The sequence below is a fragment of the Chiloscyllium punctatum genome, chromosome 19 (genome assembly GCF_047496795.1).
Source record: "Chiloscyllium punctatum isolate Juve2018m chromosome 19, sChiPun1.3, whole genome shotgun sequence".
Taxonomy (NCBI): domain Eukaryota; kingdom Metazoa; phylum Chordata; class Chondrichthyes; order Orectolobiformes; family Hemiscylliidae; genus Chiloscyllium; species Chiloscyllium punctatum.
This window is the reverse complement of record NC_092757.1, coordinates 88,382,993-88,410,977: the sequence shown is the minus strand read 5'-3', so window position 1 is coordinate 88,410,977 and position 27,985 is coordinate 88,382,993. Positions and strand designations below refer to the sequence as shown.

General features: G+C 46.8%; 1 protein-coding gene across 1 annotated transcript in view; it reads left to right on the top strand.

The window, feature by feature from the left end:
- Nucleotides 1-27,985, top strand: part of rad51c (RAD51 paralog C) — a 36,858-nt gene that overhangs the window by 3,067 nt on the left and 5,806 nt on the right. The window contains exons 2-7 of the mRNA XM_072589997.1: nt 487-745; nt 1,891-2,057; nt 14,573-14,706; nt 22,967-23,098; nt 23,824-23,890; nt 26,949-27,009. Coding sequence (XP_072446098.1) covers nt 487-745; nt 1,891-2,057; nt 14,573-14,706; nt 22,967-23,098; nt 23,824-23,890; nt 26,949-27,009 — 820 coding nt within the window. The remainder of the gene's footprint in view (nt 1-486; nt 746-1,890; nt 2,058-14,572; nt 14,707-22,966; nt 23,099-23,823; nt 23,891-26,948; nt 27,010-27,985) is intronic.

The following is a 27,985-nucleotide window of genomic DNA, read 5'->3' as shown; positions in this document are numbered from 1 at the left end:
CCAGGTTGTACAACCTGTTGGATTCACAATAGGGAATGAGCATCTGGGTAAGGCCCTGGATAGTGCCGTGTGTCCTAGGATTGACAGCCTCCAGAGAAGAGGGGATTTTTGTTTCCATGCCCTGATTAAATTAGGACGATTCCCTTTAATGGTAAAATTGAAACATGGCATTCACAAAGATGAGGGAGAAGAACTGCCTTGAATCTGGGCTGGCTTCCCTGTTGCTCCAATCCTATGTTGCGTAGTTGTATCTTGGGCACTAGCAATAAATACTGGCACCACCTAGGAAGATGGAAAATCTAGAAGCATGCAATAATCTGCATCAGCTCCCAAAATTGCAAGATACATCCACCTGATTCCCCCATTCAGAAATGTTTTGACACCTCCCACTGCGGCATGCCAGTCATTGCATTTTTGACTCTCACAACGTGGTTGAATATTCCTTTCTATCTGTCCTGAAAGTATATTCTTTACATTGCTATTTAGAGCTGGGCATCTCCAAGGAGGAAGCATTAGAAATTCTACAAATTGTGAGACAAGAAAGGCCTGGAGAGGAATCCCAGCTGAGTGCGAGGTTGCCCTCTGCTCGGAAGTACACAGCTCTGGAACTGCTGGAGCAGGAGCATGCTCAAGGCTCTATCATCACCTTCTGCTCTGCTCTTGATGAAGTCCTAGGGGGAGGTGTACCCGTTGGTAAAATCGTAGAGGTCTGTGGTGCTCCTGGTATTGGGAAAACTCAGCTAAGGTAGGATACCATTTTGCACCCATGTAAGTCTCTATTTAATACTGTGTCTCAAACATGGAACCAACAAGGTGCACAGTACAATGCAAATTTGATAAGCTTCATAGTTTATCGATAATTATTTTCCTACAATCAGAGGTTAACAGCTGCAGTGATGTTGTGGGCCTAGTTAAAAGAGTGCAGGTTTGATCCCACGTCTTCACCATGTTACTTATCCTGAAAAAAATCCATTCCTAATCAATTACACCCCAGCTATAGTCAAATAGCCTTCTACCTTTTACTGTTCTGACTGGATAGTGAAAGGAATTGGAATTCTGGAGAGTTCCCTAAAAGTCAGTAATTGGAACCAGGTGGATCTTATTAACTATGAGATCCTTGATTGAGGTTACTAACCTGGGTGAATCAGGACTGATAGATATAAACTGGTGTTTCGAAGTCTCCTCATCAGAGGAATTAATAAATTAAAGTAACAGGTGATTCTGAGAATCTCTAGACTTCAGGGACTGACTCTGAGCTGGTTGGCTATAGCCAGTGTAATGTGCACATGTTAAAAAAGGGTGACTTGGTGACGGGATACTGGCCTCTGTGGAGTTATTCCATGTAATGTGGCGTGAGCTGTCTGTTCTCTGGGACGCACACAGAGACAAACATCAACTCGTTGAAAGACACTCTTTGGTCTGCACAAAACTTGTTGGTCTTTCCAAAGCAAGGAGTTGACCCCAACCAAGTGTTGCAGACTGGCACATTCCAAGATTGAGGACAATATGTTGAGGGACTCACTAAACTTGGCAGCTGCTGCCAAGGTGTAGTGGGGAAAGACCACTCTTTGAGGTCTTCCTGCTGAAGGTAAATGGGGGTGCATTCAATTTTCAGACCCTCCCACTGTCTCAAATATATGTAAATATTTGTTTATATGTACAAGAGAGGTCTTTGTTTTTTTCCGATTGAGTCAAAGTCCAGTGTTTTGTTTGTTCGTTTGATATGCAACTGTACAGAACCGAACTGCTTTTGTGACAATGTATACTGGATATACAAAGAGATTTTTTAATGAATAAAGTATATCTTGAAATTTAAAATAAAAGTGAGCAACCTGTGCATTTGCAGTCAGTCAACTGAGATCCCTGTTTTGTTTTCTCCATGTTGTGCAGTATCCAGTTGGTTGTGGACGCGCAAATCCCTGAATGTTTTGGTGGCCTGGGCGGTGAGTCCGTGTACATTGATACAGAAGGTAGTTTTATTGTGGACCGAGCGATGGACATCGCTGCTGCCGCTGTGCACCATTGCCACCTGATTGCTGAGTCCAACCAGGATGAAGGTACGCTGTTCAGCTGGCTGCAGCTGTTCAATGGGCAAACTGAGAGGGTGAGGGCGTGGGATCTTGCTCTTCATTCCGTGACCCTCATCTGTGACTTCTAAGCTCACAGGCTCAAGTCTTGCATCAGAAGCAGACTATGAAATGGAAGTGGATGCAACCTTTGTACCACTGAGGCAGAGCTGCATTATCTATCAGTTGAAATGTTCAACTGAGGCATCCTGTTTCAAAATATCCTTCAGCAGTAAACAAAGAGAAGGGATGGAATTCTGGACCAACTTATATCATTAAAAGCAGACTGTTTTGGTTATTTATCTCAATGAGATCTCGCTCTGCACAAACAGAATGTAATGGTTCATTATGTTGTTACTTATGAAGTGCTTTATTTGATGTTCTGAGGAGGTGAAAGATGCTATGTAAATGCAAGTTCATCTGATTTTGTAATGAAAGTGGAAGGAATGTCAGAGCTGTGTGACAGTTAAGAGTGGAAGACAGTGGAAGATCAGTAGAGGCCACAGAGCCTTCCCAGCCCCTGAATATTGTGCACCAGGGTGAGAAAATTGAGTGATGCCTTGTGAGGACCTTTCCAATGTTGAGATCAGGAAGTCCCATTCTACCACCAAGTGTTGGATGATGAGACAAAGATTCTCACAAGTCAGCAGCAAGAGGTCTATTGGCAAGGATTATTGCACAATTTTGCATTTTCGGGCTTGGCAATTTGCGCCTATTAGGTACAGGACTAAAACCATTTGAACAATAACAAATAACAATTACAAGTGGGAGACGATTCTTACCCATGCTGGGATCACAATCCATGCTCCTAGATTCCACCATTGAAGCGGTTTTATGTCCTGGATCTCTCTGGCGATGTTCCGAGTTTTCTGCTCCAGGAAGAAGAAATGCTTCCGTGACAATGTACAGCTGCCTGGAGCTCTTTGAGCTGCTCCGGCGCGGGGATATATCATAATCAAAATGTGTTATGTACTTTCGTAGATCTGAGACATTCTCCCCTACCGAGAGGTGGACTGAGCAAGGTGCCAAGATGGGCAATATCCACTGGTGTGCCACCTGGACGAAGGTGCTGTGCATTATCAGACACTATTGCTGTGGTCAGTGTTGATAACATGGAGCACTGGTGGTGACACAGTATGTCCCAACCCCTACGTATGCCACCTGTGGGGAGACATAGTCCGCGGCCATCACTTCCATGGTGCAATTGTTAGGCTCTGCCCCAACAGTTCTGAATCCTCACTGAGGTCTCGCCTTGGCGTCCATGTGCTGGGGGCACAGAAGTACGTGTGTTCCCCTGCTCTGACAACCCAGAAGGCCAGTGCCTGCCACAGTCTGCTCCCTCACTATGACATAAGGCAGGACCTTCCCATAGCGAATATGTCCTCCCCCATGAACTACTCCTAAGCCTTCCACTCGGTATAGCGGGGCTGGCTGTGCCAAGGTTCCCATGACTGGGATTCTCACCACCACCCCCATAATAGTATGGTTGGACTTTCCACCATCTACTGGTACTGGGTAGGCCTCAGAGGCCACACTAAGCTGATAAGGACCCACGGTGCTGTTATAAGGGTGTAGTGCTTCTAGGTGCTGGTTAATTATCCAGGAGGGGACATTTCCTTGCCTCAGGTCCTCCAAGTTGCTGCTCCCTTCCCCCAGCAACCAAGCCCCATACAGCCCACACACTTTATTTTGAGCAGCCTGATCGGACACATTCTAGTCTTCCCGAATTAAAGCATTTATAGTTTTGGCATGTAGTTCCAATTGTACTATAATTTCCTTAAGATGTAGAGTCATTGCCACTCTTCATGTAAGCCTGACCCCATCACAGTATTTTCATCCTCCAATATCTTTTGGAGCTGCCCCTTTAATCTGTTAATCTGCAGAGCTAGCTCAACATTTCCCATACTATTAACTAATGATGTTCCAGCATTACCCCCCCACTTTTGCCTACTGGCACCCACAGTGAATCTCGCCCTCTGTGATACATCTCCTCTATATCAAAATCCTCAAAGTCCAAGTTGTGAAACCTTTGAAGCATATCCTTCAACAAGTCTGGATATAACAGTTCTGTTTCCCTGGGATACCATGCCAGTAGTTGTACTTTGGTCAGGTTTAACATGACTGAGGCCACGGCGTAATGTACCCCTTGGTACAGTACCTTCTTTGTGGGGGAGAGTACTAACCCATTCTCAGATCCCATGGTAGTGGTGGTCGGACGTTTGTGAGGGTCGATTGGTGGGTCTGTGGGCAAGGGCTTCTTCACCTGAACCAGAACCTGAACGGCCTTCACTGTTATCCCTGTCCTGGGAGTTATTCATGCCGTCCCACTCCTGGAGTCCTGCCATTTCACAAACATGATCGATGCCCCTTCTCGGCTTACCCTGACAGACCCCCATATGCATAAGTACAGTCCCTGGTCATAGTCTCACCATTTGTCCCAGCATACAGTGACCCTCCTCGGTGACCCCGTGATGGTCCAGTAAGTGTCGTCATCCAAGTGTTCCCAGTCCGAGGATCGATCCCTCGTGTCCGGGCTCAGCTTCCTGAGCCACCACCACCTCCCTAATGGAACATTCCCCTCACAGGTCAGACACATCTGTCTGCCCTCAGTCGCCCTAACCCGGTCGGTCTCCACTTGCGCCTCTGCACAGGGGATGGATGCTTCCCTGTACGTGAAACTCTTGTGGTCAGAGAATCTGGTTGAATTGTACCCCAGCCACCTGGGCCACCTCCTCTCATGGAAGTAACAGACCTGTCCGATGGCCATTGGATTCCCCAGCCTGTTGTTAGGAGGGGTGCCCTACCCCCGGAGCACCTGTAAACCATAGACACCTCGGTAGTTCCCTGATGTTCCATACCCATCTTGATGATCACCACCAGTTACCCATGTCACCAGATGACCCATCTGGAAAACAGAACAAAAACAATTAATTCCCGCCCTCTGCTTTAAGGCAGGAGAACATCTTTCCATCAATGGCACGCGCTATTGTTTTGAAATTCGCAACCATTTATCCAGATGATTGACACCTCTTGACACTGCTGGCTGCAGTTTCTCCCACAGCTGTGGCTCTGCAGGGTCCGAGTGCACGTCATCCATTCATCCATTCCCAAACTGTACTACATCACTTATGCAGACACATACGTCATACTGAAATGTACCAGTTTACAATAGGCCCATTAAACTTTAACTACATACATGTTCTATCTATTTACAGTGCCACCGGTCTCTGGCTGGCCAAGTTAAAACTCACCCCCACTAGGCCGGGGCCAGTCCCCCCTCTGACCTGTCCTCAGGGGCCAAAGTTGCGCCTGTCGAGGGTGAGGGGCAGGCAGGCCCCCTCTTCCACCGGGTGTCTTTAGGACCCCCCCTACCCCCCTGCTGAGGTTGGGCCCCTTTTCACCTGGAGGGCTATATCCCTGACCCTCTCAGCTTTTATTTTCTTGTTGCAGGCCCTGGCCTTTGTGGCAAACTGTACCGGGGACCACCTTACCGGAGCCTTGAGCACCCTACTACTCCCCTGCGTCATTGTTAGTCCCCATAATAGAGAGGATACCTCCATCTCCTCCTGTTCAATGAACTCTGCCTCCCGTATGCGGTTTGCCTGTCCTACCCCTGGGTAATCAGGGCTACCACTACCTGACTGGAATCTGTTATAGCTGGTGTCAAAGTGGGCTGAACCTCCGGTTTCTTTGGGTGAGGACAGCATGCTGTTACCAGCTGACTGGCTGTGGGGTCCGTGGCCTCCTCTACAGTCCCTACTCCTACCAGGGCCTGCCTGTATGTCCCTTCCCCCTTTTCTTCCCCTTGCCCGTCCTGGCGGGGTCAAACAGCTTGCACTGATTAATATGATACCACTTCACCTTCTTGGGAAGCTGTACCACGTAAACCATTGGGTTGGCTTATTCCACTATGCTGTAGGGCCCAGCATACAGGGGTTTGAAAACTCCTACCTGGGCAAAGTTCTGGACCATTACCTGGTTTCTTGCACCCCATTCCTATTGGGTACTGGGCTCCAGCAGCAGCTTGTTCCTGTGGTGCTGGGCCCCCATGTTATTGGCTGCCTGCCAATGGATCTTTTTTAACTGATCCAGTAGCCTGCTTATAAATCTGTCCCTGTTCACTTCCCTGAGCTGTGCCTCTGTCAGGGCCAGCACCAGGATGTGTAGTGGGGTCCTCATGACTCAACCAGTCATGAGCCCATGTGGGGAATACCGTGTATTCTGAGACTGGCTGGTTTGGATCATCATCAACACTAGGGGTAGGACTTCCACCCCTAGTGGAAGCCGATCTCCTTCCACAACCGCTCCTTAATGGTGCAGTTCAACCGCTCTACATGGCCCGAGGACTAGGGGTGCCATTTTGTCCTGATGCCTAGCACCTTAAGGTAGCTTGCATCATCTATCCCATGAATTGCCTCTCCTGGTCCAACTTCACAAACTGCGGGAGTCCCCACCTGGAGAATACTTCCCTGACCAGAATCCTCGCTGTACCCCCTGTTCAACAGGGGAAGGCTTCCCACCACTGAAAACACATCCACCAGCACCAGGCAGTACTTGTATCCCCCTGAAAGGGGTCCAATATAATCAATCTGGACAGACTGCCATGGCCCCTCCACCCTCCGGATATGTCCTAATGACACCTTTCTCTTCTGGGGGTCAGGATTATTCACGTAGAAATCGCAACATCCTCCCGGAGGCCAGGCCACCATCCTACCCTTTCCACTCGTTGCCAGGTGGAGTCTGGTCTGGAGTTTCCTGGCCCGCGGCCCTCGTGGGCTACTCCATGAATTCTCTTCTGTGAAGGGAGGGCACCAACCACCTATTGATTTTGAACAATGTGACTCCCTTCACAACTACATCTTTGTCTCCATAGGGACCCTCTATCCTTTCCTGCCTGCAGATTGCTGCAGCGGCATTTCTCAGGATTGGATCCTGCGCCTGCACTGTGGCCAGATCTGGGGCCAGAGGTACTCCTGGGTTCCCTCTCCCATGGGGCTGTCTCCTAGCTGCTGCCACCCATCCTTCCCTACCCTACCCCACTCCTGGCTCCCTCTCTAGTCAGAATGTCGCCCTTTTGGTCCTCCTCAGCCCGTGGCTTTGTCTTGGAATGGGCTTTCACTTTGTGAATCTACCTATCGCCGCTCTTTCCTACGGCTGCCATAATCCTCTCTAACGTGGGCTTGGTGGCCGGGGATTCCCATCTGAGGAGGTGTACCTTCGGTGGGACCAGATGGCCAAGTACTCTCGGTACAATTGCACGTGAACATAATATCTGCACAGATAGTATAAGGATTGGGAAACCCTTGGGGTGGCTCACCACATACATGACCACAGCTAACTCTGCCTGCTGGGCACTCGGAGTCGACAGGAGTTTCAGGGCCAGGCCGATGTCAGCCTTGGACCCAGATCCCGCAACCTGTTAATCTGGTGCCCTCTGATACCATGCTGGACGCATCTACATAAATCTCCCTGCCTATGGAGTGCAGCACTGTCCGGAACCCAACATCCACCTCCCAGACCCCCTTGGCCGAACAGTGATGGGGCTCACCTGGGTAGGCCAGGTTGGCTGTGAGCTGTGGCTCACCCAATACCTTTACCCAAAGGGCTATTTGGGAGAGGAGCAAGGTCCAGTGCGTGATCCTCACATTGCTGACGGTGTCGTCCTTAATTCGACCATCCAGCAGCATTTGGTGGGTTAGGAGAGTGATGGGAAACATCCAGATGAATACCTGGGCTCTTTTTACGGCCCAATAGATGGCTAGCAGGTGTAGCTCACAGTTGGAGTAAGATTTCTCCACCTCTGTGAGGACCCAGGAGGAGCACTGCACTCAAGCCATCACTGCCTGTGGCTGCCTCCAGGAAAAACTCCTTTGGGTCAATGGCTCCCAAGGCTGGGGCCTTCTTTAGGTCCTGCTTCAGGTGCACAAATGCAGCCTCGCACCTCTTGTCCCATTCCCATTCTACCCCCTTATGCAACAACCTGAGGAGGGGTGCCACAGGTTGCTGCATGGTCCTCAATAAAATTACAACAGTAGCTTGTGATTCCTAGAAAGGATCTAACCCCTCTCATGTCCACTGGAGAGGGGAGTTCCTATACTGTCTCTTAGCCGCATCTGTGCTGCGCTCTCCAGACCTCAGGGTCAGTCGCAGGAACTTGACCTGCTTCAACCCTATCTGTGCCTTCTTAGGGTTTACCTTTGACCTGCTCTTGCACAGGAGTTCTAACAACTCACTAACTCGGGAGCAATGTTCCTCACTATTGTCTGTGAACAGCAGGATGTCGTCCATTTACCGTACAAGCCTGTGTGGCTCTTTTAAACAGTCTGGCATACACTGGTGGAAAATGCTGGGGCTGTTATGGAAACCCTGTGGTCAACAGTACTCCACGTGTACTGTTGTCCTTTAAAAGTAAATGTGAATTTGTACTGGTCCTCCTGCTGAACCAGGACAGACTAGAAACCGTTCGAAATATCCAGCACCGTGAATGGATGCTGATGCCGGCATTTCTCCCAATAGATTGGCCATTGGGTGCAATCTGGAATATTTTTATTTAAAACCCTATAGTTCACTGTTGCCCTCCAGGAGTTATCTGGCTCCCTCACCAGCCCAAGAGGCGAGTTCACATCAGTAGCTATCGGTCTTAATACCCCCTGCCTGACCAACAAACTTGGGGCAACTTCGAGATCAGCCTCCACTTCCCTGGGGAATTTGTACTGTTTCTGAGGTCAGGACATGGGACCCCCATCTATCCTCGCCTCAGTCCCCGGGATTCTCCCACAGTCATGTTTGTGGGTCCTGAAGGCAGTCAAATACCTTTTAACGTACACCTGATACTAAGCTGGCATGTTCCTTACCAGGGCCTCTAAATCATACCCCTCCTTGGGTTTCACAATGCATAGAGACCCTTTCTCCTCTGCCCAGTCTGTAACCATCACCTCCCTCTCAGCCCCTTCCCCTCCTATGCCCCATAGACAGTGGTTTCTCAGGTCCACTAGGATCTGATGTTCCACTATAAAGTCGACGTCTAAGATCCCCTTTCCCTTCTGCTCCCAACCGATCAGGACGCACTTCCACTGGGCCTGGAGCACTCCTAATTAATGGACAGGGGATAAGAGAAAAACCCATTCTTCCAGTTTCCCATAAAATCAACAAGACTGTAGGGCGCCCCATTGGATAGAGTGGATGTTCGGGGATTGTCCATGTGGACAGTGGTACTGGAAGCACCTGTGTCCAGCAGGTAACTCCCGACCACATCCTAGATTTGAATCCTGACCCAGGGTCTCCCACATGGGCCATACTCTAACAGGCATAGGTAGGTTTGCTGGGTTGGTGGCAGTCATAGGGGAGATGGAGATGCTGGTGGAGGCACACTTTGGCCTATCGCCTTGGTTACCTGCCAGGATCCTGCTGTTTTCAACTGCAGTTAAGCCAGCAAATCTTTGACATCAATTTTCTCCTGGTGGTACTTCCACCACCAGGGCTGTTGACGTTATCTCAGGGACCTTCTCCCTGACGGGTTTGTTGGGGCACCGACGCTCCCTTCTGTCGTGGCTGGGCTCCCCATACCCATAATGCACCAGTCTCCTCTCGGGTACCCTGCTGCCCTCCTGTCTCCACTCCCTTCTGTTTGGGAGTGCCGGTGAAATCTCATGCACCTTTCCTGTGCAGGGCTTCTCCTCACTATGCTCCCCATTATGATATGCCAACGTGAGCTTTCTGATCACCTCTGTCTTGTTCGGATTCAGGTCCATTGGATTGAACCAATGCTCCGCCTTCACCCTCGCTCACGGAAGGCAATTCGCCACAAGCATCTTCAGCCAGGGGGCTGTTACATCGTCTAGATTTTGCCTATGTAGCCGAGTACTACACGCTACCTCATTGACTGCCTATTGTCTGTCTGCAAACATGTACGGGGTCTCCACGACCCTGTTGCTTCATCTCCCACACTTGAGTGAAGGGACTACCCCGATTTAACCCCATCACCTCCAGAACCGCTGCCTGAGCCACTACCAGTGTGGCAGGTCTTTCCCCTGCCCTGGGGGTCACTGCCTTACACAAATAGGAGTGTAACGTCATCAGGTGTAGCTTCACTCTCTCTTCCTCGTCACAGTCATTAAGATCTGCTGTTTGCTGCACCTTCATGAAGTGTAACAAGAGTCCCCCTGACCTAGTCAGCCAAGGGATGTGGGCCACCATTCCCCTGAGCGCGTGTATCCTGAGGGGAATAATTATATCACTTTCCAATGGCCCCCTATCAGCCTGTCCAACTGGGGGACCATGTTTTCTTTGTCTGATCGGGCACATCTGCCCTACCTGGGGCTGCTGTCCCCCAAGTCTTTCGGCATCCGGCTTCCCCCACCCCCCCTCATGTTTGATGACCCCACCTCATCACAATGTGCCATACATGATGACACCATTGCCAACCGGGAGTACTCCACTGACACTCCTCTTTCCCCCCCCCCGCCCTGTCTCTCCCTGGACTGACCGAACCCCACCTGCTGACCCGGACTCACTACCGGTGCCTCAGAAGACGGTTTATTCCCCGCTGCACTGGGAAAATCATCTGCTGCTTGGAGCCCTCTATCCCCTGGGGACGCCCCTGGGAGTACAAGGTACATCCATCCTTTTGGATAGAGCCTACTCCAGCCCCCCCCATCCTCACTCTAAATGACCCGTGATCACTGTCCCCCAGCTCCTCACGGGCAACTCTATATGCTGCCTGTATGTCCCTGAACCTCTCCTCCAGCTCTCTGTACCTTTGTGTACTCTGAGCCAGGAGTTCCTGGACGTCCTGTTCCTTCTCCTTGGCCTTTAACACCTGGCACTGGAGGAACTCCTGGGTATTCCTATGTGATTCTTGAGCCTATGGCAAGCACTGCTTTGCTTCTCCCAGCTCCTCATGGAGCTGCTTGCCTGTTCTAGCGCTCCCCTCAGCGCTGGCCTGTGCTTCCCTCAATTTCACTTGCAACCCCATTATGGTTCCTTCCATTTTGGCCACCTGTTGTGCCAAACAGGCTAGCCACACTGCCTTCTCTAACCCCGAGTTATATTCTTGATATTCGGTCCACTCAGCAGCAGTTGCTGCCAGCTGCTCTACTGTGATCAGCGCCACTACCCATTTCTTGGTCAACAGGTATGAGGAGATCCTCTCCTCCAACTTGCTTCATTCTCACACGCCTTCTGGCAAATCATAAATCCCAGAGCACCAGCATCCCTTTGTAGTCGCCATTCTGTACAAGGCCTTTTTCATTTTACTCCGCACTCAGGCCAGTGTCTGGTGGTCCACCGATTTACTGTGGTGGTCACTCTCCAGCAGGCTCTGAAACTTCAACGACCCAGAATGCCGCACGAGGGCCACTCCACTGGAGAGAGCGCTGAGCCGAACTCGCTGTTTATAGCCTGACCAGCGAGTCGGACTTTATCTCCGCACACCAATGCCTGGGTGATTCCCTCTCTTGTTGGTGGGACAACGGCCACTGGGTACCTACCCACTCGGGCAGGACCCCCAAAAGAGAGAAAGAGGATCATGCTGCTTTATCCTGGCCAGCAATCCCCCTTGAGTGGGCGGTTCGAACTGTCCGGATCACCCTTCGGTCCTGACACTGGAACTATGGTCTGGGATCTACTGTGAACTCTGCCAAGCAGATGAAGCACAGACGGACTCAAATATGAGTTCAAAATTACCAGTGAACTTTATTACAGAAAACTTCAACTTGCCCAATCTGTACAATACCTTGATAAAATTTATAGCTGACACCATGCTATAGAAGATAAGAAAGCTGGAGCAGATACAATGTAAACCTTTAAGCCTACACAATTTACAGGGTACTTATACTTTTAGAAATTACACAAATTCCATCCCACCCCCAGCCATGCCTAACTGATTACCCCAGAGAATGAGCGTCCTAGACCAGCAAAGGGTCCTTACAGTTTCCGAGGGACTTGTCGCTTGTCTGGTGGGGCTTCCTCTCCGCTTCGGGTGTTGTTGCAGACGAGGTCGGTACCTTCAGCCCCAAGGAGTTGGAGTCCAGAGGAGCAGTGAGCTCAGGGCGAGGAAAGTGCAAGAAGCAAAAGAGAGAGACTGATAGCTGGGTTCCTGCTGCCTTTGGCCTTGCAGTTTCAAAGGGGTGGGCCGGCTGACTCTGCCCCTCGGACATTTTTATTTTACAAAGAATCTCCAGTGATTGCTGGGGCCAGTTTAATCGCATCAGCTGTAGAGTCAGAAGTGTCGACATCGTTCCAAATTTAAATGTTGATGATTTCATGGAGCCTTCAAAACCGTTATCCCATTAACTAGATGGGCTCCATTGTTCACAGTTTCAGTCCATTAGCATTTCTCTGTCTTTTCCTTGATACAATGTCTATTGGGTGCCAGTTTGTCGATTGAGTTATCTCATACCTCTGAGGAGCTCTGTCCCCAGAAACAAGTGTCAGGCCTACTGGGAAATCCTGCCTGTACAAATGCTAAGTTGACCAGTTCTCCAAGAAAACCGTTTTCCTTTCAAAATTTGGGGATTGTCCTGAAACTGCTACAGGACTTTTCCAATGTTGAGATCAGAAAGTCCCATTCTGCCACCAAGTGTTGGATGATGAGACCAAGATTCTCACAAGTCAGCGGCAAGAGGCCTATTGGCATGGATTATTGCACACTTTCAGCCTCATTACTACCCAATGTAGTCTCGTTACCCTGCAGTTTCCATTCTGCCACCTGCCAGATAGAAACCAGACACTGAGTATTCCCGACGTGAAAGTCAGAGCAGTTTCCTGGTGAATCCAAGTTGCTCCTTGCCCCTCCATTACCCATCTCAGGGTACGCTCCATGGACAGTGACTGCACAAACCCCATGCCCATGGGCATTGGTATTGACGTGTACCAGCCTCACCACATCATCGTGATACTCTCCGATTCACTGGTGATACTTTTCTGCCCTTCAGTGCTACCCTTTGGAGCACAGCAGCACCTTTTCATTCTGATGCTGCTGCCAAGACAACTTATGTGCATGGACAAACACCCCACTCATGTTTTGGACCGGGGTGCAGCTTAGTCCTCATTGCTTGCTCTCCTGGTGCTCACTCACTTCATACCTACTTTGATGTTTTGCTTTGCTTTTTGGCGGCCCCACTGCCCCCGCCTCCAGCGCTCATTCTCAACTGTCAGAGCTTAAAGACTCGTAGCAGTTTGAGCACAGACAGAAGCCAGACAGCTTGTCATAGTTCCCAACAGTCAGAATTCAGAGGGTGGTGTATGGTCCCCTGCAACATCAATCTGATCTGCACCATGTGCCAACCGCAGACATACTGGATGTGCACCAACCAAATGGCCAAGTCTCAAAGTCTACTTCCCCACGAGGGAAAGTATAGGACCTTTCCACAACTACCCTGTCAAGTTCCTGAGGAATCTTGTATGTTTCAGTAAGGCCTCACCTCATTCTTCTAAATTCCAATGAATACAGACCCAACTTACTCAACCTCTTGTCAGAAGACAGTCCCTCCATACCTGGTTTCAGCCTATTGCACCTTTTGTGAACTGCCTCCAATTCTAGTACATCATCCTCTAGATAATGGGACCAAAACTGTTCATTGTATTCTAGCTGTGGCCTGACTAATGACTTCTGGCAAAACTCCACTAATTTTATACTGCATTCCTTTTGAAATAAAGACCAACATTCCAATTGCCTTCTGTATTACCCACTGAACTTGGAAGCTAGCCTTTTGTGATTCATGGTCAAGGACCCCAAAACCCTCTGTGCTGTAGCTTCCTGCACCCTTTCTCCATTGAAATAAAATGAAGAGTGAACTACTTGAGGAGTTGAGATGATTAAATGGAGGTGATGATGTTATTCGAGAGAAATGTTGTTCTGTTGTCGTGGGAACATGAGAGTCCAGAACAAAGGCACAGAATCTTAAAATTCAAGCCTGATTTTTCAGAAAGTATATTTTCACAAGAAGAGAGGTTGGAAATTTGGAACTCTTTCCCCAAATAGCTGTTGCAGCTGGAATAGGACATTTAAAACCAGACAATAGGTCGTCTAATTATACTGTTGGGTTTATGGAATCAAGATGGATAAATGAAGTTAAAACAGTGAACTAGTGAAATGACAGAACATGATTCAGGGGCTGAATGGCCTCTTGCTGTTCCTATGTGTAGATGTCTGATTCTCTCAGTAGAAAGTATGTCCAAATTGGGACGCTGTTTCTCCCTCTATTATTCTCTGTATGTCTGTGTGTGTGTGTTTGCTTTTTCTGTGTTCCCCTTTGTTTGTCTATGTGTGCATCTCCCTGTCTGTCTCTCCCTGTCTCTCTCGCTCTCTTTGTCTTGCTTTCTCTCTCTCTTTCTCTTCTCCCCCCCCCACCCCCTTACCACACTTCCCCTCCACCCCCCCCATCTCTCTCTCTCTCTCTCTCTCTCTCTCTCTCTCTCTCTCTCTCTCTCTCTCTCTCTCTCTCTCTCTCACACCCTCTGTCTGTCCATTGCTCTGTGTCTGAATGTGTCCCTCTGCCTTGCAGTGCAACGGGAAGCAGCGCAGGCCTTCTCTGTCTCCGGAATCCTCTCTCGCATCTACTACTTCCGTTGCCATGACTATGTGGAGCTGCTGGCCCAGGCTCATCTACTTGCTGACTTTCTAGTGGCGCATCCTAAGGTATGTTCTGTCTCGGGCTCCAGCTTTACCTATTGGAGGGAAGCTGGCAGCTGAACCCTCTCCTCTCCATCCATTCATAGGGTGTTCAGTTCAGACTGGGCTAGCGGATGAGGCATGTGAGTTTAAGATCCTCATTTTACCAAGTGTTGATTCTCAGGAGGTAGGCTTCATTGGCTTGACCAGGATCTGTTGCCCTTCCCAATTGCTCCAGAGAACATAGTGTCAAGCCACCTTCTTGAACCAAGACAAGAGGTATACATGAGGAGTAAATATGGACACAGCAATAGCAAAGGAACGGTGATGTGGTTTCAATTCAGGATGATATGCAAGTTGGAGAAGAATTTGAAGGTGGTAGTGTTCCCCAAGTATCTGCTGCCCTTATTCTTCCCTGAGGTAGAGGTAATGGAATTGGCGAAACTTTAATTTCAGGTTGATCCTTAAGGGCAGGGGCATCTTTGGATGGAAGACACAGTAAATTGTGAGTTAGTTAGCCCTTCTTAAGGATGTAGAAAGTATATCACACAGCATTTTCAGCCTTGCACATAAAGTCCAAAAAAGTCCAGTGACCAGAAGAGGATTTCAGGAAAGTGGTGAACAAAGAGTGAATTACTTTTGTTATATTATTGCACAGATGTCAGAAAGGCAGTGTGCGTTTCGGACAGCTAAATGACATGTGACACTCTAATATAAAAGGTCTTCACCTCACTCTATAGAGTTAGCAGGCTGTTAGAAGATGGTCAACCAACTGGTCAGTCAATCAGTCAACTATGCAGAAAATGTAATGATAACCTAAGGCTTATAAACTATAATGTATATTAAGTCTGAGGTGTTATGTTAGTGTATACATAGTTAGTTGTTATAAACTTCCAAATATCATGTTGCAGCTGTACAAGACATTGGTTAGGCCACTTTTGGAATATTGCATTCATTTCTGGTCTCTTTGTTATAGGAAAGGGTTCATAACTTGAAAGGGTTCAGAAAAGATTTGCAAGGATGTTCCCAGGGTTAGAGATTTTGAGCTATAGGGAGAGGTTGAATAGGCGGGGACTATTTTCCCTGGAACGTTGGAGGCTGAGGGGTGACCTCATAGAAGTTTATAAAATGATAAGGGGCATGGTTAGGCTGAATAGTCAAGGTCTTTTCCCCAGGGTAGGAGATTGCAAAACTAGAGTGCATAGATATAAAGTGAAAGGGGAAAGATTTAAAATGGACCTAGGGGACAACATTTTCATGCAAAAGGTGGTGTGTGTATGGAATGAGCTGCCAGAGGAAGCAGTGGGGGCTGGTACAATTACAACATTTAAAAGACATCTGGATGGGTATATGAATAGGAAGGGTTTAGAGCAATATGGGCCAAATGCTGGCAAATGGGACGAGGTTAATTTAGTAATGGGACGGCATGGACAAGTTGGACTGAAGGGTCTGTTTCCGTGCTGTACACCTCTATGACTCTATGACATCCGACTCAATTAAAAACCTGAATCTCTGTGGTATGTGTCGAATGAGCTAACGTAGAAAATCACGTCACGTTGCTTTTAGGTATAATCTACCTCTTCTATAATCTAGATTGTATTTCATTTTATCCCAGCTCACGGTTCTCTAGGATGATTCCTGGTGTGGAGGGATTGCTTTATGAGCAAAGGCTAAACAGTTTAGGACTCTTATTGAAGTTTAGAAGATTGAGGGGTGATCCCATTGAAACATACAGGATTCCTAAGGGGCTTGACAGGGTAAATGCTGAGAGGATGTTTACCCTCATGGGAGAGTCTAGGGGCAGAAAGCATAGTCTCAGATTAAAGGGGTTTCAATTTAAGACTGAGATGAGGAAGAATTCAGTTTCTCAGAGGTTTGAGTGTCTTTGGAACTTCTTGTCACAGAGAGCAATGGGGGCAGAGTCCTTATGTATACTTAAAAACAAATATTTAATCTGTTTTAATATACACAAAAATCTTGATCAGTCGAGGAATCAAGGATGATTGGGTACGGTCAGGAAAATGGATGTGAGGAGTGTTGGATCAACCATGATCCTATTGAATGTCTGAGCAGCTCAAGGGGCTGAATGATCTCTTCTGTTCCTATTTCTATGGTCTTATGATAAACTTCACCCTGTTTGGCATTGACTGGAATATTGCGTCCAGTTTAGGGAACCTCACTTCAGAAAAATATGAAGACATTTGAAGAACGTGCAGAAAAAATTCACATAAATGGTCCCTGGAATGAGGGACTTCAGTTATATCTGTAAATAGATTAAATGGATAAGCAAAAATTTGGCCAGTGGAGTATCATGTGGGAAAATGTGAACTCGTCTACTTTGGCAGGAAGAACTCCAAGCAATTCATTCTTGAAATGGAGAGAGATTGCAACACTCTGAGGTACAGAGGAATCTGAGTGTCTGGGTAAATTAATCCGTGGTTGATGAAGGTGCAGTGCCCTGAAAGCTCGTGCTTCCAGTTAATCCTATTGGACTATAACCTGGTGTTGTGTGATTTTTAACTTTGTCCACCCCAGTCCAACACCGGCATCTCCAAATCGTTTGCTTACGTGAGGAGCGTGGAACATAAAATCGGGATGTTTAGTTACATTTGTACAGGGTGTGAACGGTCTTGGTCTGCTTATTGAATAAACCCTGTAAATGTATCAGAAGCAGTTCAGAGAAAGTTCACCCTGGGATGACTGAGCTTCTTATGAAAAAGGGTTGGACACGGTGGGTAGTTTAGAAATGTGAAAAGTTAACTTGAAGCATGTACAGAGAAGAGACCGAGAAGAGCAGAAATATTTCCTCCTGGAGGTTTGTCTGCCATTGGAACTCTGTCAAGAGAGGGTGGAGGTGGGAAATCATTGAATACTTTTAAGGCAGGGTTATGTAGATTCTTCACCGACAAGGGAGTCAAAAGGTATTGGGGATTTGTGCAGTTCAGGCCACAATTGGGTCAGCCTTGATCTTTTGAATGGAGGAACATCCTAAAGGGTCAGATGACCTATTCCTGCTCTTATTTTGTATGTTATGTAGGTAGATTGGTGAATTCAGAACAGTTCACCTGGGAGAAGAGAGGTTTAAGTGGAGACTTTAAAGAACAGATCGAAAGTAATGAAGGGCTTGGTCAGAATAAACAGAGATAATTTATTTCTCATTAGTGGAAGGTTCAAGAATCAGATGGAACTGATTCAAGGTGATAGGTGAAAAGAAGCTACAGCAACATGAGAAATTGTTTTTATTTACAGAGGAACCCCGAATATCTGAATTACACGGGTGGGGAGTATTTTGTTCAGATAATCCAAAATTCGGATAATCGAGGTTCCTATGTGTACGTATTGCTTGAGAATTTGGTGGGAGCAGATTCAATCATGCCTTTCAAAAGCAACATGGGTAATTATCTGAAGAGCAAATAGTTGTCTGGAAAGGATGAGTGAGTGAAGATTAGGTGAGTTGCAGAGAGCTGGCATCCACAGCGGCCAAGTGGATGTTAGGGTCGAAGTAATGTGCTGTGACCTTTATACAATTCAAAGCAATTATTTAGGTTCATAGGATCTGCCCTAGCAAACTAACTCTTTAGATTCTTGTATCATTTTTGTGAGTCTGCATTGCAAGGCGAAGTCCTGAGGCAAACTTCCCAAAGTTGAATACAGTTTTTCTATATACCATGATATGTATTTGCAGGACTGTAACCTACAGAGCTATGGAGCAAATGATGGAAGGTGGAATTAGGCTGGATAGATCTTTAGCCAGCATGGAGTTGAGAGGCTGAACAGCTTCCTTCAGTGCTGTAATTCTATCTGTGTCTATTAGACAGAGTCTGATCGAGAGTAGGTACAACAGGAGCATATCTTCCTGTCCTTTGAAATCCAGATGACTTGAGGTACAGACCAATCTTCCATTGGCCCTTCTGTTACAAGTGACTGGTTTCAAATGGTTCGTGTTCTTAGAGTCCTAAATATTTCCTCTCCCTGGCAGCCCCTATTGTCTCGTCATTTAGATACCCCTCTGTGGAGCAGGGAAAGTTAAAATCATGAACGCTGAATAAAATAGAACATAGAACATAGAAAAATACAGCGCAGTACAGGCCCTTTGGCCCTCGATGTTGCACCGATCCAAGCCCACCTAACCTACACTAGCCCATTATCCTCCATATGCCTATCCAATACCCATTTAAATGCCCATAAAGAGGGAGAGTCCACCACTGCTACTGGCAGGGCATTCCATGAACTCACGACTCGCTGAGTAAAGAATCTACCCCTAACATCTGTCCTATACCTACCACCCCTTAATTTAAAGCTATGGCCCCTCACAATAGCTGACTCCATATGTGGAAAAAGGTTCTCATGGTCAACCCTATCTAAACCCCTAATCATCTTGTACACCCCTAAACCTCCTTCTCTATAATGAAAACAGCCCCAAGTGCCTCAGCCTTTCCTCATACTATCTTCCTACCATACCAGGCAACATCCTGGTAAACCTCCTCTGCACCCGTTTCAGTGCCTCCACATCCTTCCGAAAGTATGGCAACCAAAACTGCACACAATACTCCAGATGCAGCTGCACCAGAGTCTTAAACAACTGCAACATGACCTCAGGACTCCGGAACTCAATTCCTCTACCAATAAAAGCCAGTACGCCATATGCCTTCTTCACAGCACTATTTACCTGGGTGGCAACTTTCAGAGATCTGTGTACATGGACACCAAGATCGCTCTGCTCATCCACACTACCAAGTATCCGACCATTAGCCCAGTACCCCATCTTCTTGTTACTCTTACCAAAGTGAATCACTTCACACTTACCTACATTGAACTCCATTTGCCACCTTTCTGCCCAGCTCTGCAGCTTATCTATATCCCGCTGTATCCTGCCACATCCTTCCTCACTGTCAACAACTCCACTGACTTTCGTATCATCCGCAAACTTGCTCACCCAACCTTCTAGCCCCTCCTCCAGGTCATTTATAAAAATGACAAACAGCAATGGTCCCAAAACAGATCCATGCGGAACACCGCTAGTAACTGTACTCCAAGATGAACCTTTACCATCAACTACTACCCTCTGTCTTCTTCCAGCCAGCCAATTCCTAATCCAAACCTCCAACTCCCCCTCAATGCCATACCTCCGTATTTTTTGCAGTAGCCTACCATGGGGAACCTTATCAAACGTCTTACTAAAATCCATAAACACCACATCTACCGCTTTACCCTCGTCCACCTCCTTAGTCACCTTCTCAAAGAATTCAGTAAGGTTTGTGAGGCACGATCTGCCCTTCACAAAACCATGCTGACTATCCTTGATCACATTATTCCTATCCAGATGTTCATAAATCCTATCCCTTACAATTCTCTCTAAGACTTTGCCCACAACAGAAGTGAGACTCACCAGCCTATAGTTACTAGGGTTATCCCTACTCTTCTTCTTGAACAAGGGAACCACATTTGCTATCCTCAACCACATTTGCTATCCTCACAATGATGCTGATAATGATGCAGCAAGTCTGGGTCCAAACACAGAAAATGGGTTAACATACCAGACTGCAAATGGAGCACTGGATTATGAATATATGATTCAGGAGCAGAAGAAGGCCATTCAGTTCCTCAAGCCTGCTCCACCATTTACTAAATTCACGATTGCTCTGATTGTAGCCTTGGCTACACTTGCCTGCCTGCCCTCTGTGTATCTCTTTATTACCAGGTCAATCGAAACTCTGTCTCAGTTTGAGGCTGCACTTACTGATACCGATGAGCAGTAATATCTTGCATAAGCATATTCAAACAATGGGTGACAACTACTTAAGACTGAGCAAAAAATACTAAATGGAAGTGCATCTACGGTAATTAAAAAATAAATTGTTAAACAAAGTAGGATTTTAATTTAAGAATCAGCCTAATATTGTATATGCGTGTGTATGTTTGAAGTCAGGACATGTCTACAGTGAGCATGCACTGTCATCGTTGATTGTTGATGTCAGTGATCACATCATGTATTCATTGGCCCCAATCTCTGCTGCTGTCTGAGCCACAGAATTCCCAAGTTTAATGACCCTCTGAAAAAGAAAATTTGCCTCATTTTTGTCCTAACTGGAGGACGCCTTACTCTGAAACTGTTCCCCCTCGTCCTAGAGACCCCTGCATTCTCTCACCCTATCAAACTCCCTAGAATCTTTCATGTTTCAATATGATCACCAATCGTTTGTGTAAATTAATCATAGTCATAGCGATGTACAGCACAGAAACAGACCCTTCAGTCCAACACTTCCATGCTGACCAGATATCATTAAGTTAATCTAGTCCCATTTGCCAGTAGAGTCATAGAGTGTAGTGAATGCAGGCCCATCCTGCCTAAGCATTCCCCATTAGACAACCCCTTCACTCCAGAGATCAGCCAAGTGAACATTCTCTGAGATGCCTTCAATGTAAATATAGATACATTTCTAAGCAACCTGTTCAAAGACGTTATTACATACCTCTGGAACAGGTGGGGCTTGAACCTGAGCCTATTGCCTCTGAGGTAGGGTCACTACCACTGTACCACAAGAACCCTTAAATTATAAATCACTCACCAAACTTGTAAATGTAGAATGAATGAGTAAATCAAGCTGCCATTCTTCTAGAAGACCTTGGGGCCGCTGTTTCATTGGAAAGACGACTGGTGATGAATTAACTTGAGGCTCACCGTGCCTCAGGCCAGGGGAGAGGTTGAGATGGCAGGGCCTTAATGGTAGCCTCAGCTGGTGCAGGACTTAAACCCATCGGAAGCCAGCCATCCAGCCAACTGAGCTAACTGACCCTCTTGAATTCAGTGTAAGTTCGCAGTTGGCTGGAATACACAATAGTGGGCCGCTGGAAAAACACAGCAGGCCAGGCAGCATCTGAGGAGCAGGAGACTCAATGTTTCGGGCAGAAGCCCTTCATCATTCCTGAAGGCCTTATACCTGAAACGTCGACTCTCCTGCTCCTTGGATGCCGCCTGACTGGCTGTGCTTTTCCTGTGCCACACTTTTTGACTCTGATCTCCAGCATCTACAGTCCTCACTTTCCCTGGAATACGCAATACTCCAGAATTGAAATTCTCAGTGAGCCCACTAGATGGAGTAGTGCACTGCAGCTGTGATGAGGTTGGAGTTGCAGAGTAGGAGTTGAGAGAACTTTTCTTGCAACAATTTCATCAACTTATGCCGAACAGAGTCTAGAAGACCGTAGGGCCGCTGTTGAATTGACACAGCAATCAGCAAGCACTGATTGCTCTGTACAAGAAGTACTTGCCAGGTGTGGGTTGCAATTGACTATGATGCCTCTGTACTACGGTGGCACAGTGGTTAGCACTGCTGCCTCACACCGTCATGGACCTGGGTTTGATTCCAGCTTCGGGCAACTGTCTGTATGCAGTTTGCACATTCTCCCTGTGTCTGCGTGGGTTTCCTCCAGGTGCTCCGGTTTCCTCTCACAGTCCAAGGATGTGCAGGTTAGGTGAATTGGCTATGTTAAATTGCCCATAGTGTTAGGTGTATTAGTCAGAGGGAAATGGGTCTGGGTGGGTTTCTCTTCGGAGGGCAGTGTGGACTTGTTGGGCCAAAGGGCCTTTCCACACTGTAGGGAATCTAATCTAATCTAAGTACTGTACAGTTATAACTACAGGTTATGAAAGAACATATAGGATCATTAGTATTATTAATTGAACCATGGTGTCCAATAGAAAGGAACATATGTTTATAAATTTGTGCTGAAATTCCCAGTGCTACATTGAGGGAATGCTGCACTGTCGGGTGTCTTCAGGTGAAATGTTAAACTTGTACCCACTTGGTGAATGGAAAAGCACCCATGGGACTATTTTAAACAAGAGCAGGGTAACTGGCTGCAGTCTCCTGGTTAACATTTAATCAACATCACACACCAAAAAGCTTCACAATGCTGGCTACATTAAGAAAAGTCCCATGCTTTGAGAGTGAGGTGCTTTGAGATGTTAAGTGGTCGTGAAAGGAGCTATATAAATGCAAACCTTTACCTTTAACACTAGTTAGGCTCCAGCTGCATTATTGTGGCCATTTCTGGGCTGCACCCTTCAGTGTTTGGAATTGCTTCCCCCAGAGAGCAGTGGAGTGATTGACAAGGGAGTCGAGGATTGTGGAGGGCAGGCAGGAATGTGGAGCCGAGGCCACTTCATATTCACCATGATCTTATAAAAATGGTCAAGCAGGTTCAAAAGGTCGAATGGCCTACTCTGATCCTATGATCTTGTGGATTTATATTGTTGAGCTAAACCCTGTTCCCTGTTTACCAGGTGTGCATTGTGGTGATTGACAGCATTGCATTCCCATTCCGCCACAATCTGGATGACCTGTCATTGCGGACCCGCCTCCTGAACGGACTGGCGCAGCAGCTCATCAGCATGGCCAATGAGCATAACGTGGCGGTGAGTAAAACCTGACACGGCTATACTCCGTAACTGGAATGTGAGCAACTGGACGGACCACACTAACTGGAGCTCAGTGTAGCTTTGTGATTGGATTGGAGATGGCTTAACATATTCTGCCCCTCCCTCGGACTGGACTGAGCTTTGCCAAGCAACTTAATACAATCCTACGCCTGGACGGACTGGTGATGACACTTGTTTTCATAGCAAGCCAGATCAGAGCAGACTGGACCTTGTTTCACCTGATCTTGCCTTGCTTTGGAACTGGAATGGACTAGATTGGACCGTGCTTTGGATTTGAGATGGACTAGATTAGACTGTGCTATAGATCTCAGATGGAGTAGATTGGACTGTGCTTTGGCTCTGGGATGGAATAGATTGGACTGTGTACTAGATCTGAGATGGAATAGATTGAACTGTGTACTAGATCTGGGATGGAGTAGATTGGACTGTGCATTGGATCTGGGATGGAGTAGATTGGACTGTGCATTGGATCTGGACCCAGCTCTGGAACAGGACTGACCTCTGCCCTTTTACGGGTTTAGCATATTTTCCAATAATGTATTCTGCTGGAATCGCTCCTAAAATCCAATCAGGTTCTAATGCCTGATTATTCCAATGACTAAAGCAGCTCTACCTTTCCAATGAGGAGACGTCTGCTGCTTGTTTCTCCCGGGAGCAGCTTCAGAGCTCAGCATTAACTGTGAAACCTCTCTCCTCTTCAGGTGGTTTTGACAAACCAGATGACCACGCGGTTTGGACAGGTCCAGTCCTCATTGGTCCCTGCTCTCGGTGAGACTCATTGTTTCTTTTGTAAGGAAGGCTGGTCACAATTTTGAGTCTTGGCATAATTTTATTGGGGAAAAAAAAAGTCTTACTTTGTAAGTAAGAACATAAAGTGCTGGAGAAACTCAGCAGGTTTGGTAGCTTCTGAGGAGAGAGGAACTGAGTTGATCCTGAGCAGACTTGAAAGGGACTTGATGTCTTCACTATCCTATCTACCTGAGGCTCCACTTTCAAGGAGCTATGAACCTGCACTCCAAGGTCTTTGTTCAGCAACACTCCCTAGGACCTTAAGTGCCTAAATCCTGTTAAGATTTGCTTTCCCAAAATGTAGCACCTTGCATTTATCTGAATTAAACTCCATCTGCCACTTCTCAGTCCATGGGCCCATCTGATCCAGATCCTGTTGTAACCTGAGGTAACCTTCTTCACTATCCACTGCACCTCCAATTTTGGTGTCATCTGCAAACTTACTAACTATACCTGTAATGCTCACATCCAAATCATTTCTATAAATGATGAAAAGTAGAGGACCCAGCATCAATCCTTGTGGCACTCCACTGGTCACAGGCCTCCAGTGTGAAAAGCAACCCTCCACCACCACCCTCTGTCTTCTACCTTTGAGTCAGTTCTGAGATTTGTTTTCTCAGAAGGTTATAAGTCTTTATAATTCCCTTCTTCTAAAGGCAATGGATACAGAATCTTTAAATATTTTTATGTCAAAGAGAGATAGATTATTGATTACCAAGGGGCTGAAAGATTATTGGGGGTTAAACATAAATGCAGAGCTAAGGAAAAAAATTCGATCAGCCATGCTCTTACTGAATGATGGAGCAGCCTCGATGGGCTGAGTGGCCTACCCTTTTTCTTTGTATGTTTATAGAGTTAATGTTTTGAGTCAGATATGACTGTTCTTCAGAATTGTAAGGGATTGGAAAATAGTGGTTATTTATGCTGCAGATAGAAGGCAAGGAGGAATGAGTGGAACAGATTGTAAGGGTGTATACTGGATTAGTGGTGCTGGAAGAGCACAGCAGTTCAGGCAGCATCCAACGAGGAGTGAAATCGACGTTTTGGGCAAAAGCCCTTCATCAGGATGAAGGGCTTTTGCCCGAAATGTCGATTTCGCTGCTCGTTGGATGCTGCCTGAACTGCTGTGCTCTTCCAGCACCACTAATCCAGTATTTGCTTTCCAGCATCTGCACTCATTGTTTTTACCTACCAGATTGTAAGGGTGCCCAGAGCTAAACACAAAGGCAGTGAGAGTGGTGGTGATACAGCGCAGTACAGGTCCTCGACCTATGGAGGAGGAGAAAGTGAGGACTGCAGATGCTGGAGATCAGAGCTGAAAATGTGTTGCTGGAAAAGCGCAGCAGGTCAGGCAGCATCCAAGGAGCAGGAGAATCGACGTTTCGGGCATAAGCCCTTCTTCAGGACTTATGGAACCAATCTGAAGCCCATCTAACCTACACTATTCCATTCTCAACATAAAATGGTGTGTAGAGGAGCAAATGGTTCCACTCTGCTGAGAGTAAAGTCAACAAGACAGGGTTTGGATGTAAGAAACTGGAGGGCAAAGGTCATGCTCTGAGGTTGTGGAACTCGATATTGAGCCCTAGACGCTGTAGAGTGCACAAGTGGAAAACAAGATATTGTTATTCCAGGTTGTGTTGACCTTCGTTGCAACACTACAGCAGAATGGAATTGAAATGAAGCACCACTGGTCAGGCAGCATCCTACGAGCAGGAGAGCCGATGTTTCGAGCATAAGCCCTTCATCTGGAATTCCTGAAGAAGAGCTTATGCCCAAAACATTGACTCTCCTGCTCCTCAGATGCTGCCTGACCAGCTGTGCTTTTCCAGCACCACACTCTTTTTGACTCTGATCTTCAGCATCTGCAGTCCTCACTTTCTTCTAAGAGTAGTTAATGTTACATACTCGACAACCAACACATGAGAATTCAAAGACTACTGGTCACAGCAGGTACTTTTGTCTTGCGGTCAAATGAGCTTACAGCCACCTTAGGTCACCATTCTTCACCTTCCTAACCTTGGTTCTGTCTAAGTTTGCCATTATTCACCTTTACAGCCTGTTAAAAGGTCATCAGTGCACAGAAATAGTCCACATTTCATTTGGGTAGCACTACATAGTGGGTACGTTAAAAAGGCATCCCACATTGTACAGAATGTGATGGCTTCTAATATTATTAATCAACTCAGAGCTTCTCCCATTTCTCCCATTTCCATCTTGTAAAGTGCTTTTCCTTCTTCGCCTTCCAGACAGAATTGAGGGCAGGAGTAAGCCATTCAGCCCCTCAAACCTGCTGTGCCATTCAGCCAGATCACCACCACACCACCTACATCAGCACCACTTCTTACCCTATCCCCTGAGCCCTCTATCTTGAGTTTACTCAGTGATTGAACCTCCACTGCCCTCTGGGGCAGAGAATTCTGAAAATTCATCATCCTCCAAATGAAACAACTCCTCCTCATCCCAGACCTAAATGACCTAACCTTTCCAAAATTGGAGTTGCCAATTTAAGACACAGATTATGAGGATTTGTTTTCTTTTAGATGGTCATGAATCTTTGGTTTGGAGAAGACACTTGCTGCAAAGGTGCTGGAAGCAGAGTCATTGATTGTTTCTAAGTCAGAGGCAGATAGATGCTCATTAGAAAGGCTATTAGGGGTTAGACAGGGATGTGGAGCCAGCAGATCAGTTCACAACAATATTCAAACCTCAAGGTGGACTCAGAGAGGGAAAAGGTTTGGGAATCACTAGATTATGATCTGAAAGTGTGCAGCCTAATTCCAGAAGGTCACAAAGTAATCAACAATGAGGCACTGTTTTTCGAACTTACGTTGAGGTTAAATGATGTACGGAAGCTAAGCACAGTGTGATGCAGATAGTTGAAGTAACAGGTACAGAAGCTCATTCTCACATATGGATCGAGTGGAAGTGATCGTATTATCTGGGTTTGGCCTCTCTGTAGAAGAAGATCCTTCCCCAAAACACTTCTGGCTCCCAACTGCTTCTGCTGCTTAATGTGATTGTTTATTTTGTTCAGGTGAGAGCTGGGGTCATGCAGCCACCATCCGCTTAATTCTACGCTGGGAGGGAAAGCTGAGGTAAGAGGTCAAAGGTCTGAGTCCTACAGGGGGCAGCAGGGTAACCGCTGTGTGCATTACCCTCCCGCTCCGAGGTGAGGTGTTTGGGCCCTTGATCCCACTTTCTACAATTTTCAATGTAATGAGGGACGATAATTCTGTAAGCGTCTGTCATAACTGCATGTCAAATCTCTGCATTTGGTTTCAATAACGGCATAGAATGATCAGTTCTGAAATCAGTAAATCAGACAGAGAAATAAAATGAAGATGAGAGGAAATGTCATTAGTCTTATCATTGAGAGACCGAGCCTAATGCTAAGGGGGCATGGATTCAATTCCCACCTCAGTAGCTGATGAAATTTAAATTCAATCAATAAATCTGCAATATATTACTTGTAGTCATTATTAGTTGAAAGAATACCACGGTGAAAACAAAACCGTTCAGCTGTGTGTAAGAGCACTTCTGAATATTGAAATAACTCCATAGAGGCTGGTATCCCATCACCAAGTCATCCTTTATTTACATGTGGAGAGCTCTTAACACTGATCCAGCTTCTTCAGAGCCAGTTCTCCGAGTGAACAAACCTTTGACACTCTTGTTATATTTGTCAGCCAGGGCTCCCTGATTGGACCAGATTAACAGCCCCAATCAGGGATCTCATATTCTATGAGGGCCACCTGGCTGACCTCATTATAATTAATACAGAGATATGAAAAAGGAAAAGAAAAACAAATCTGGAATATAAAACCAGTCTCTGTAATGGTGACCATGAACATACGATTGACTGCTGTAGAAATGCACCTGATTTATTAATGCCCTTTAGGAAAGGGAATCTGCCGTCCTTACCTGGTCTGGCCTGCATGTGAGCCCCACAGCAACATGATCGACTCTTAACCGCTACTCACATCAAGGGGCAATTAGGGATGGGCAACAAATGCAGGTCTTACTGATGATGTCCATGTCTGGTAAAAGGGGAAGAATATTCTGTTTTGATGC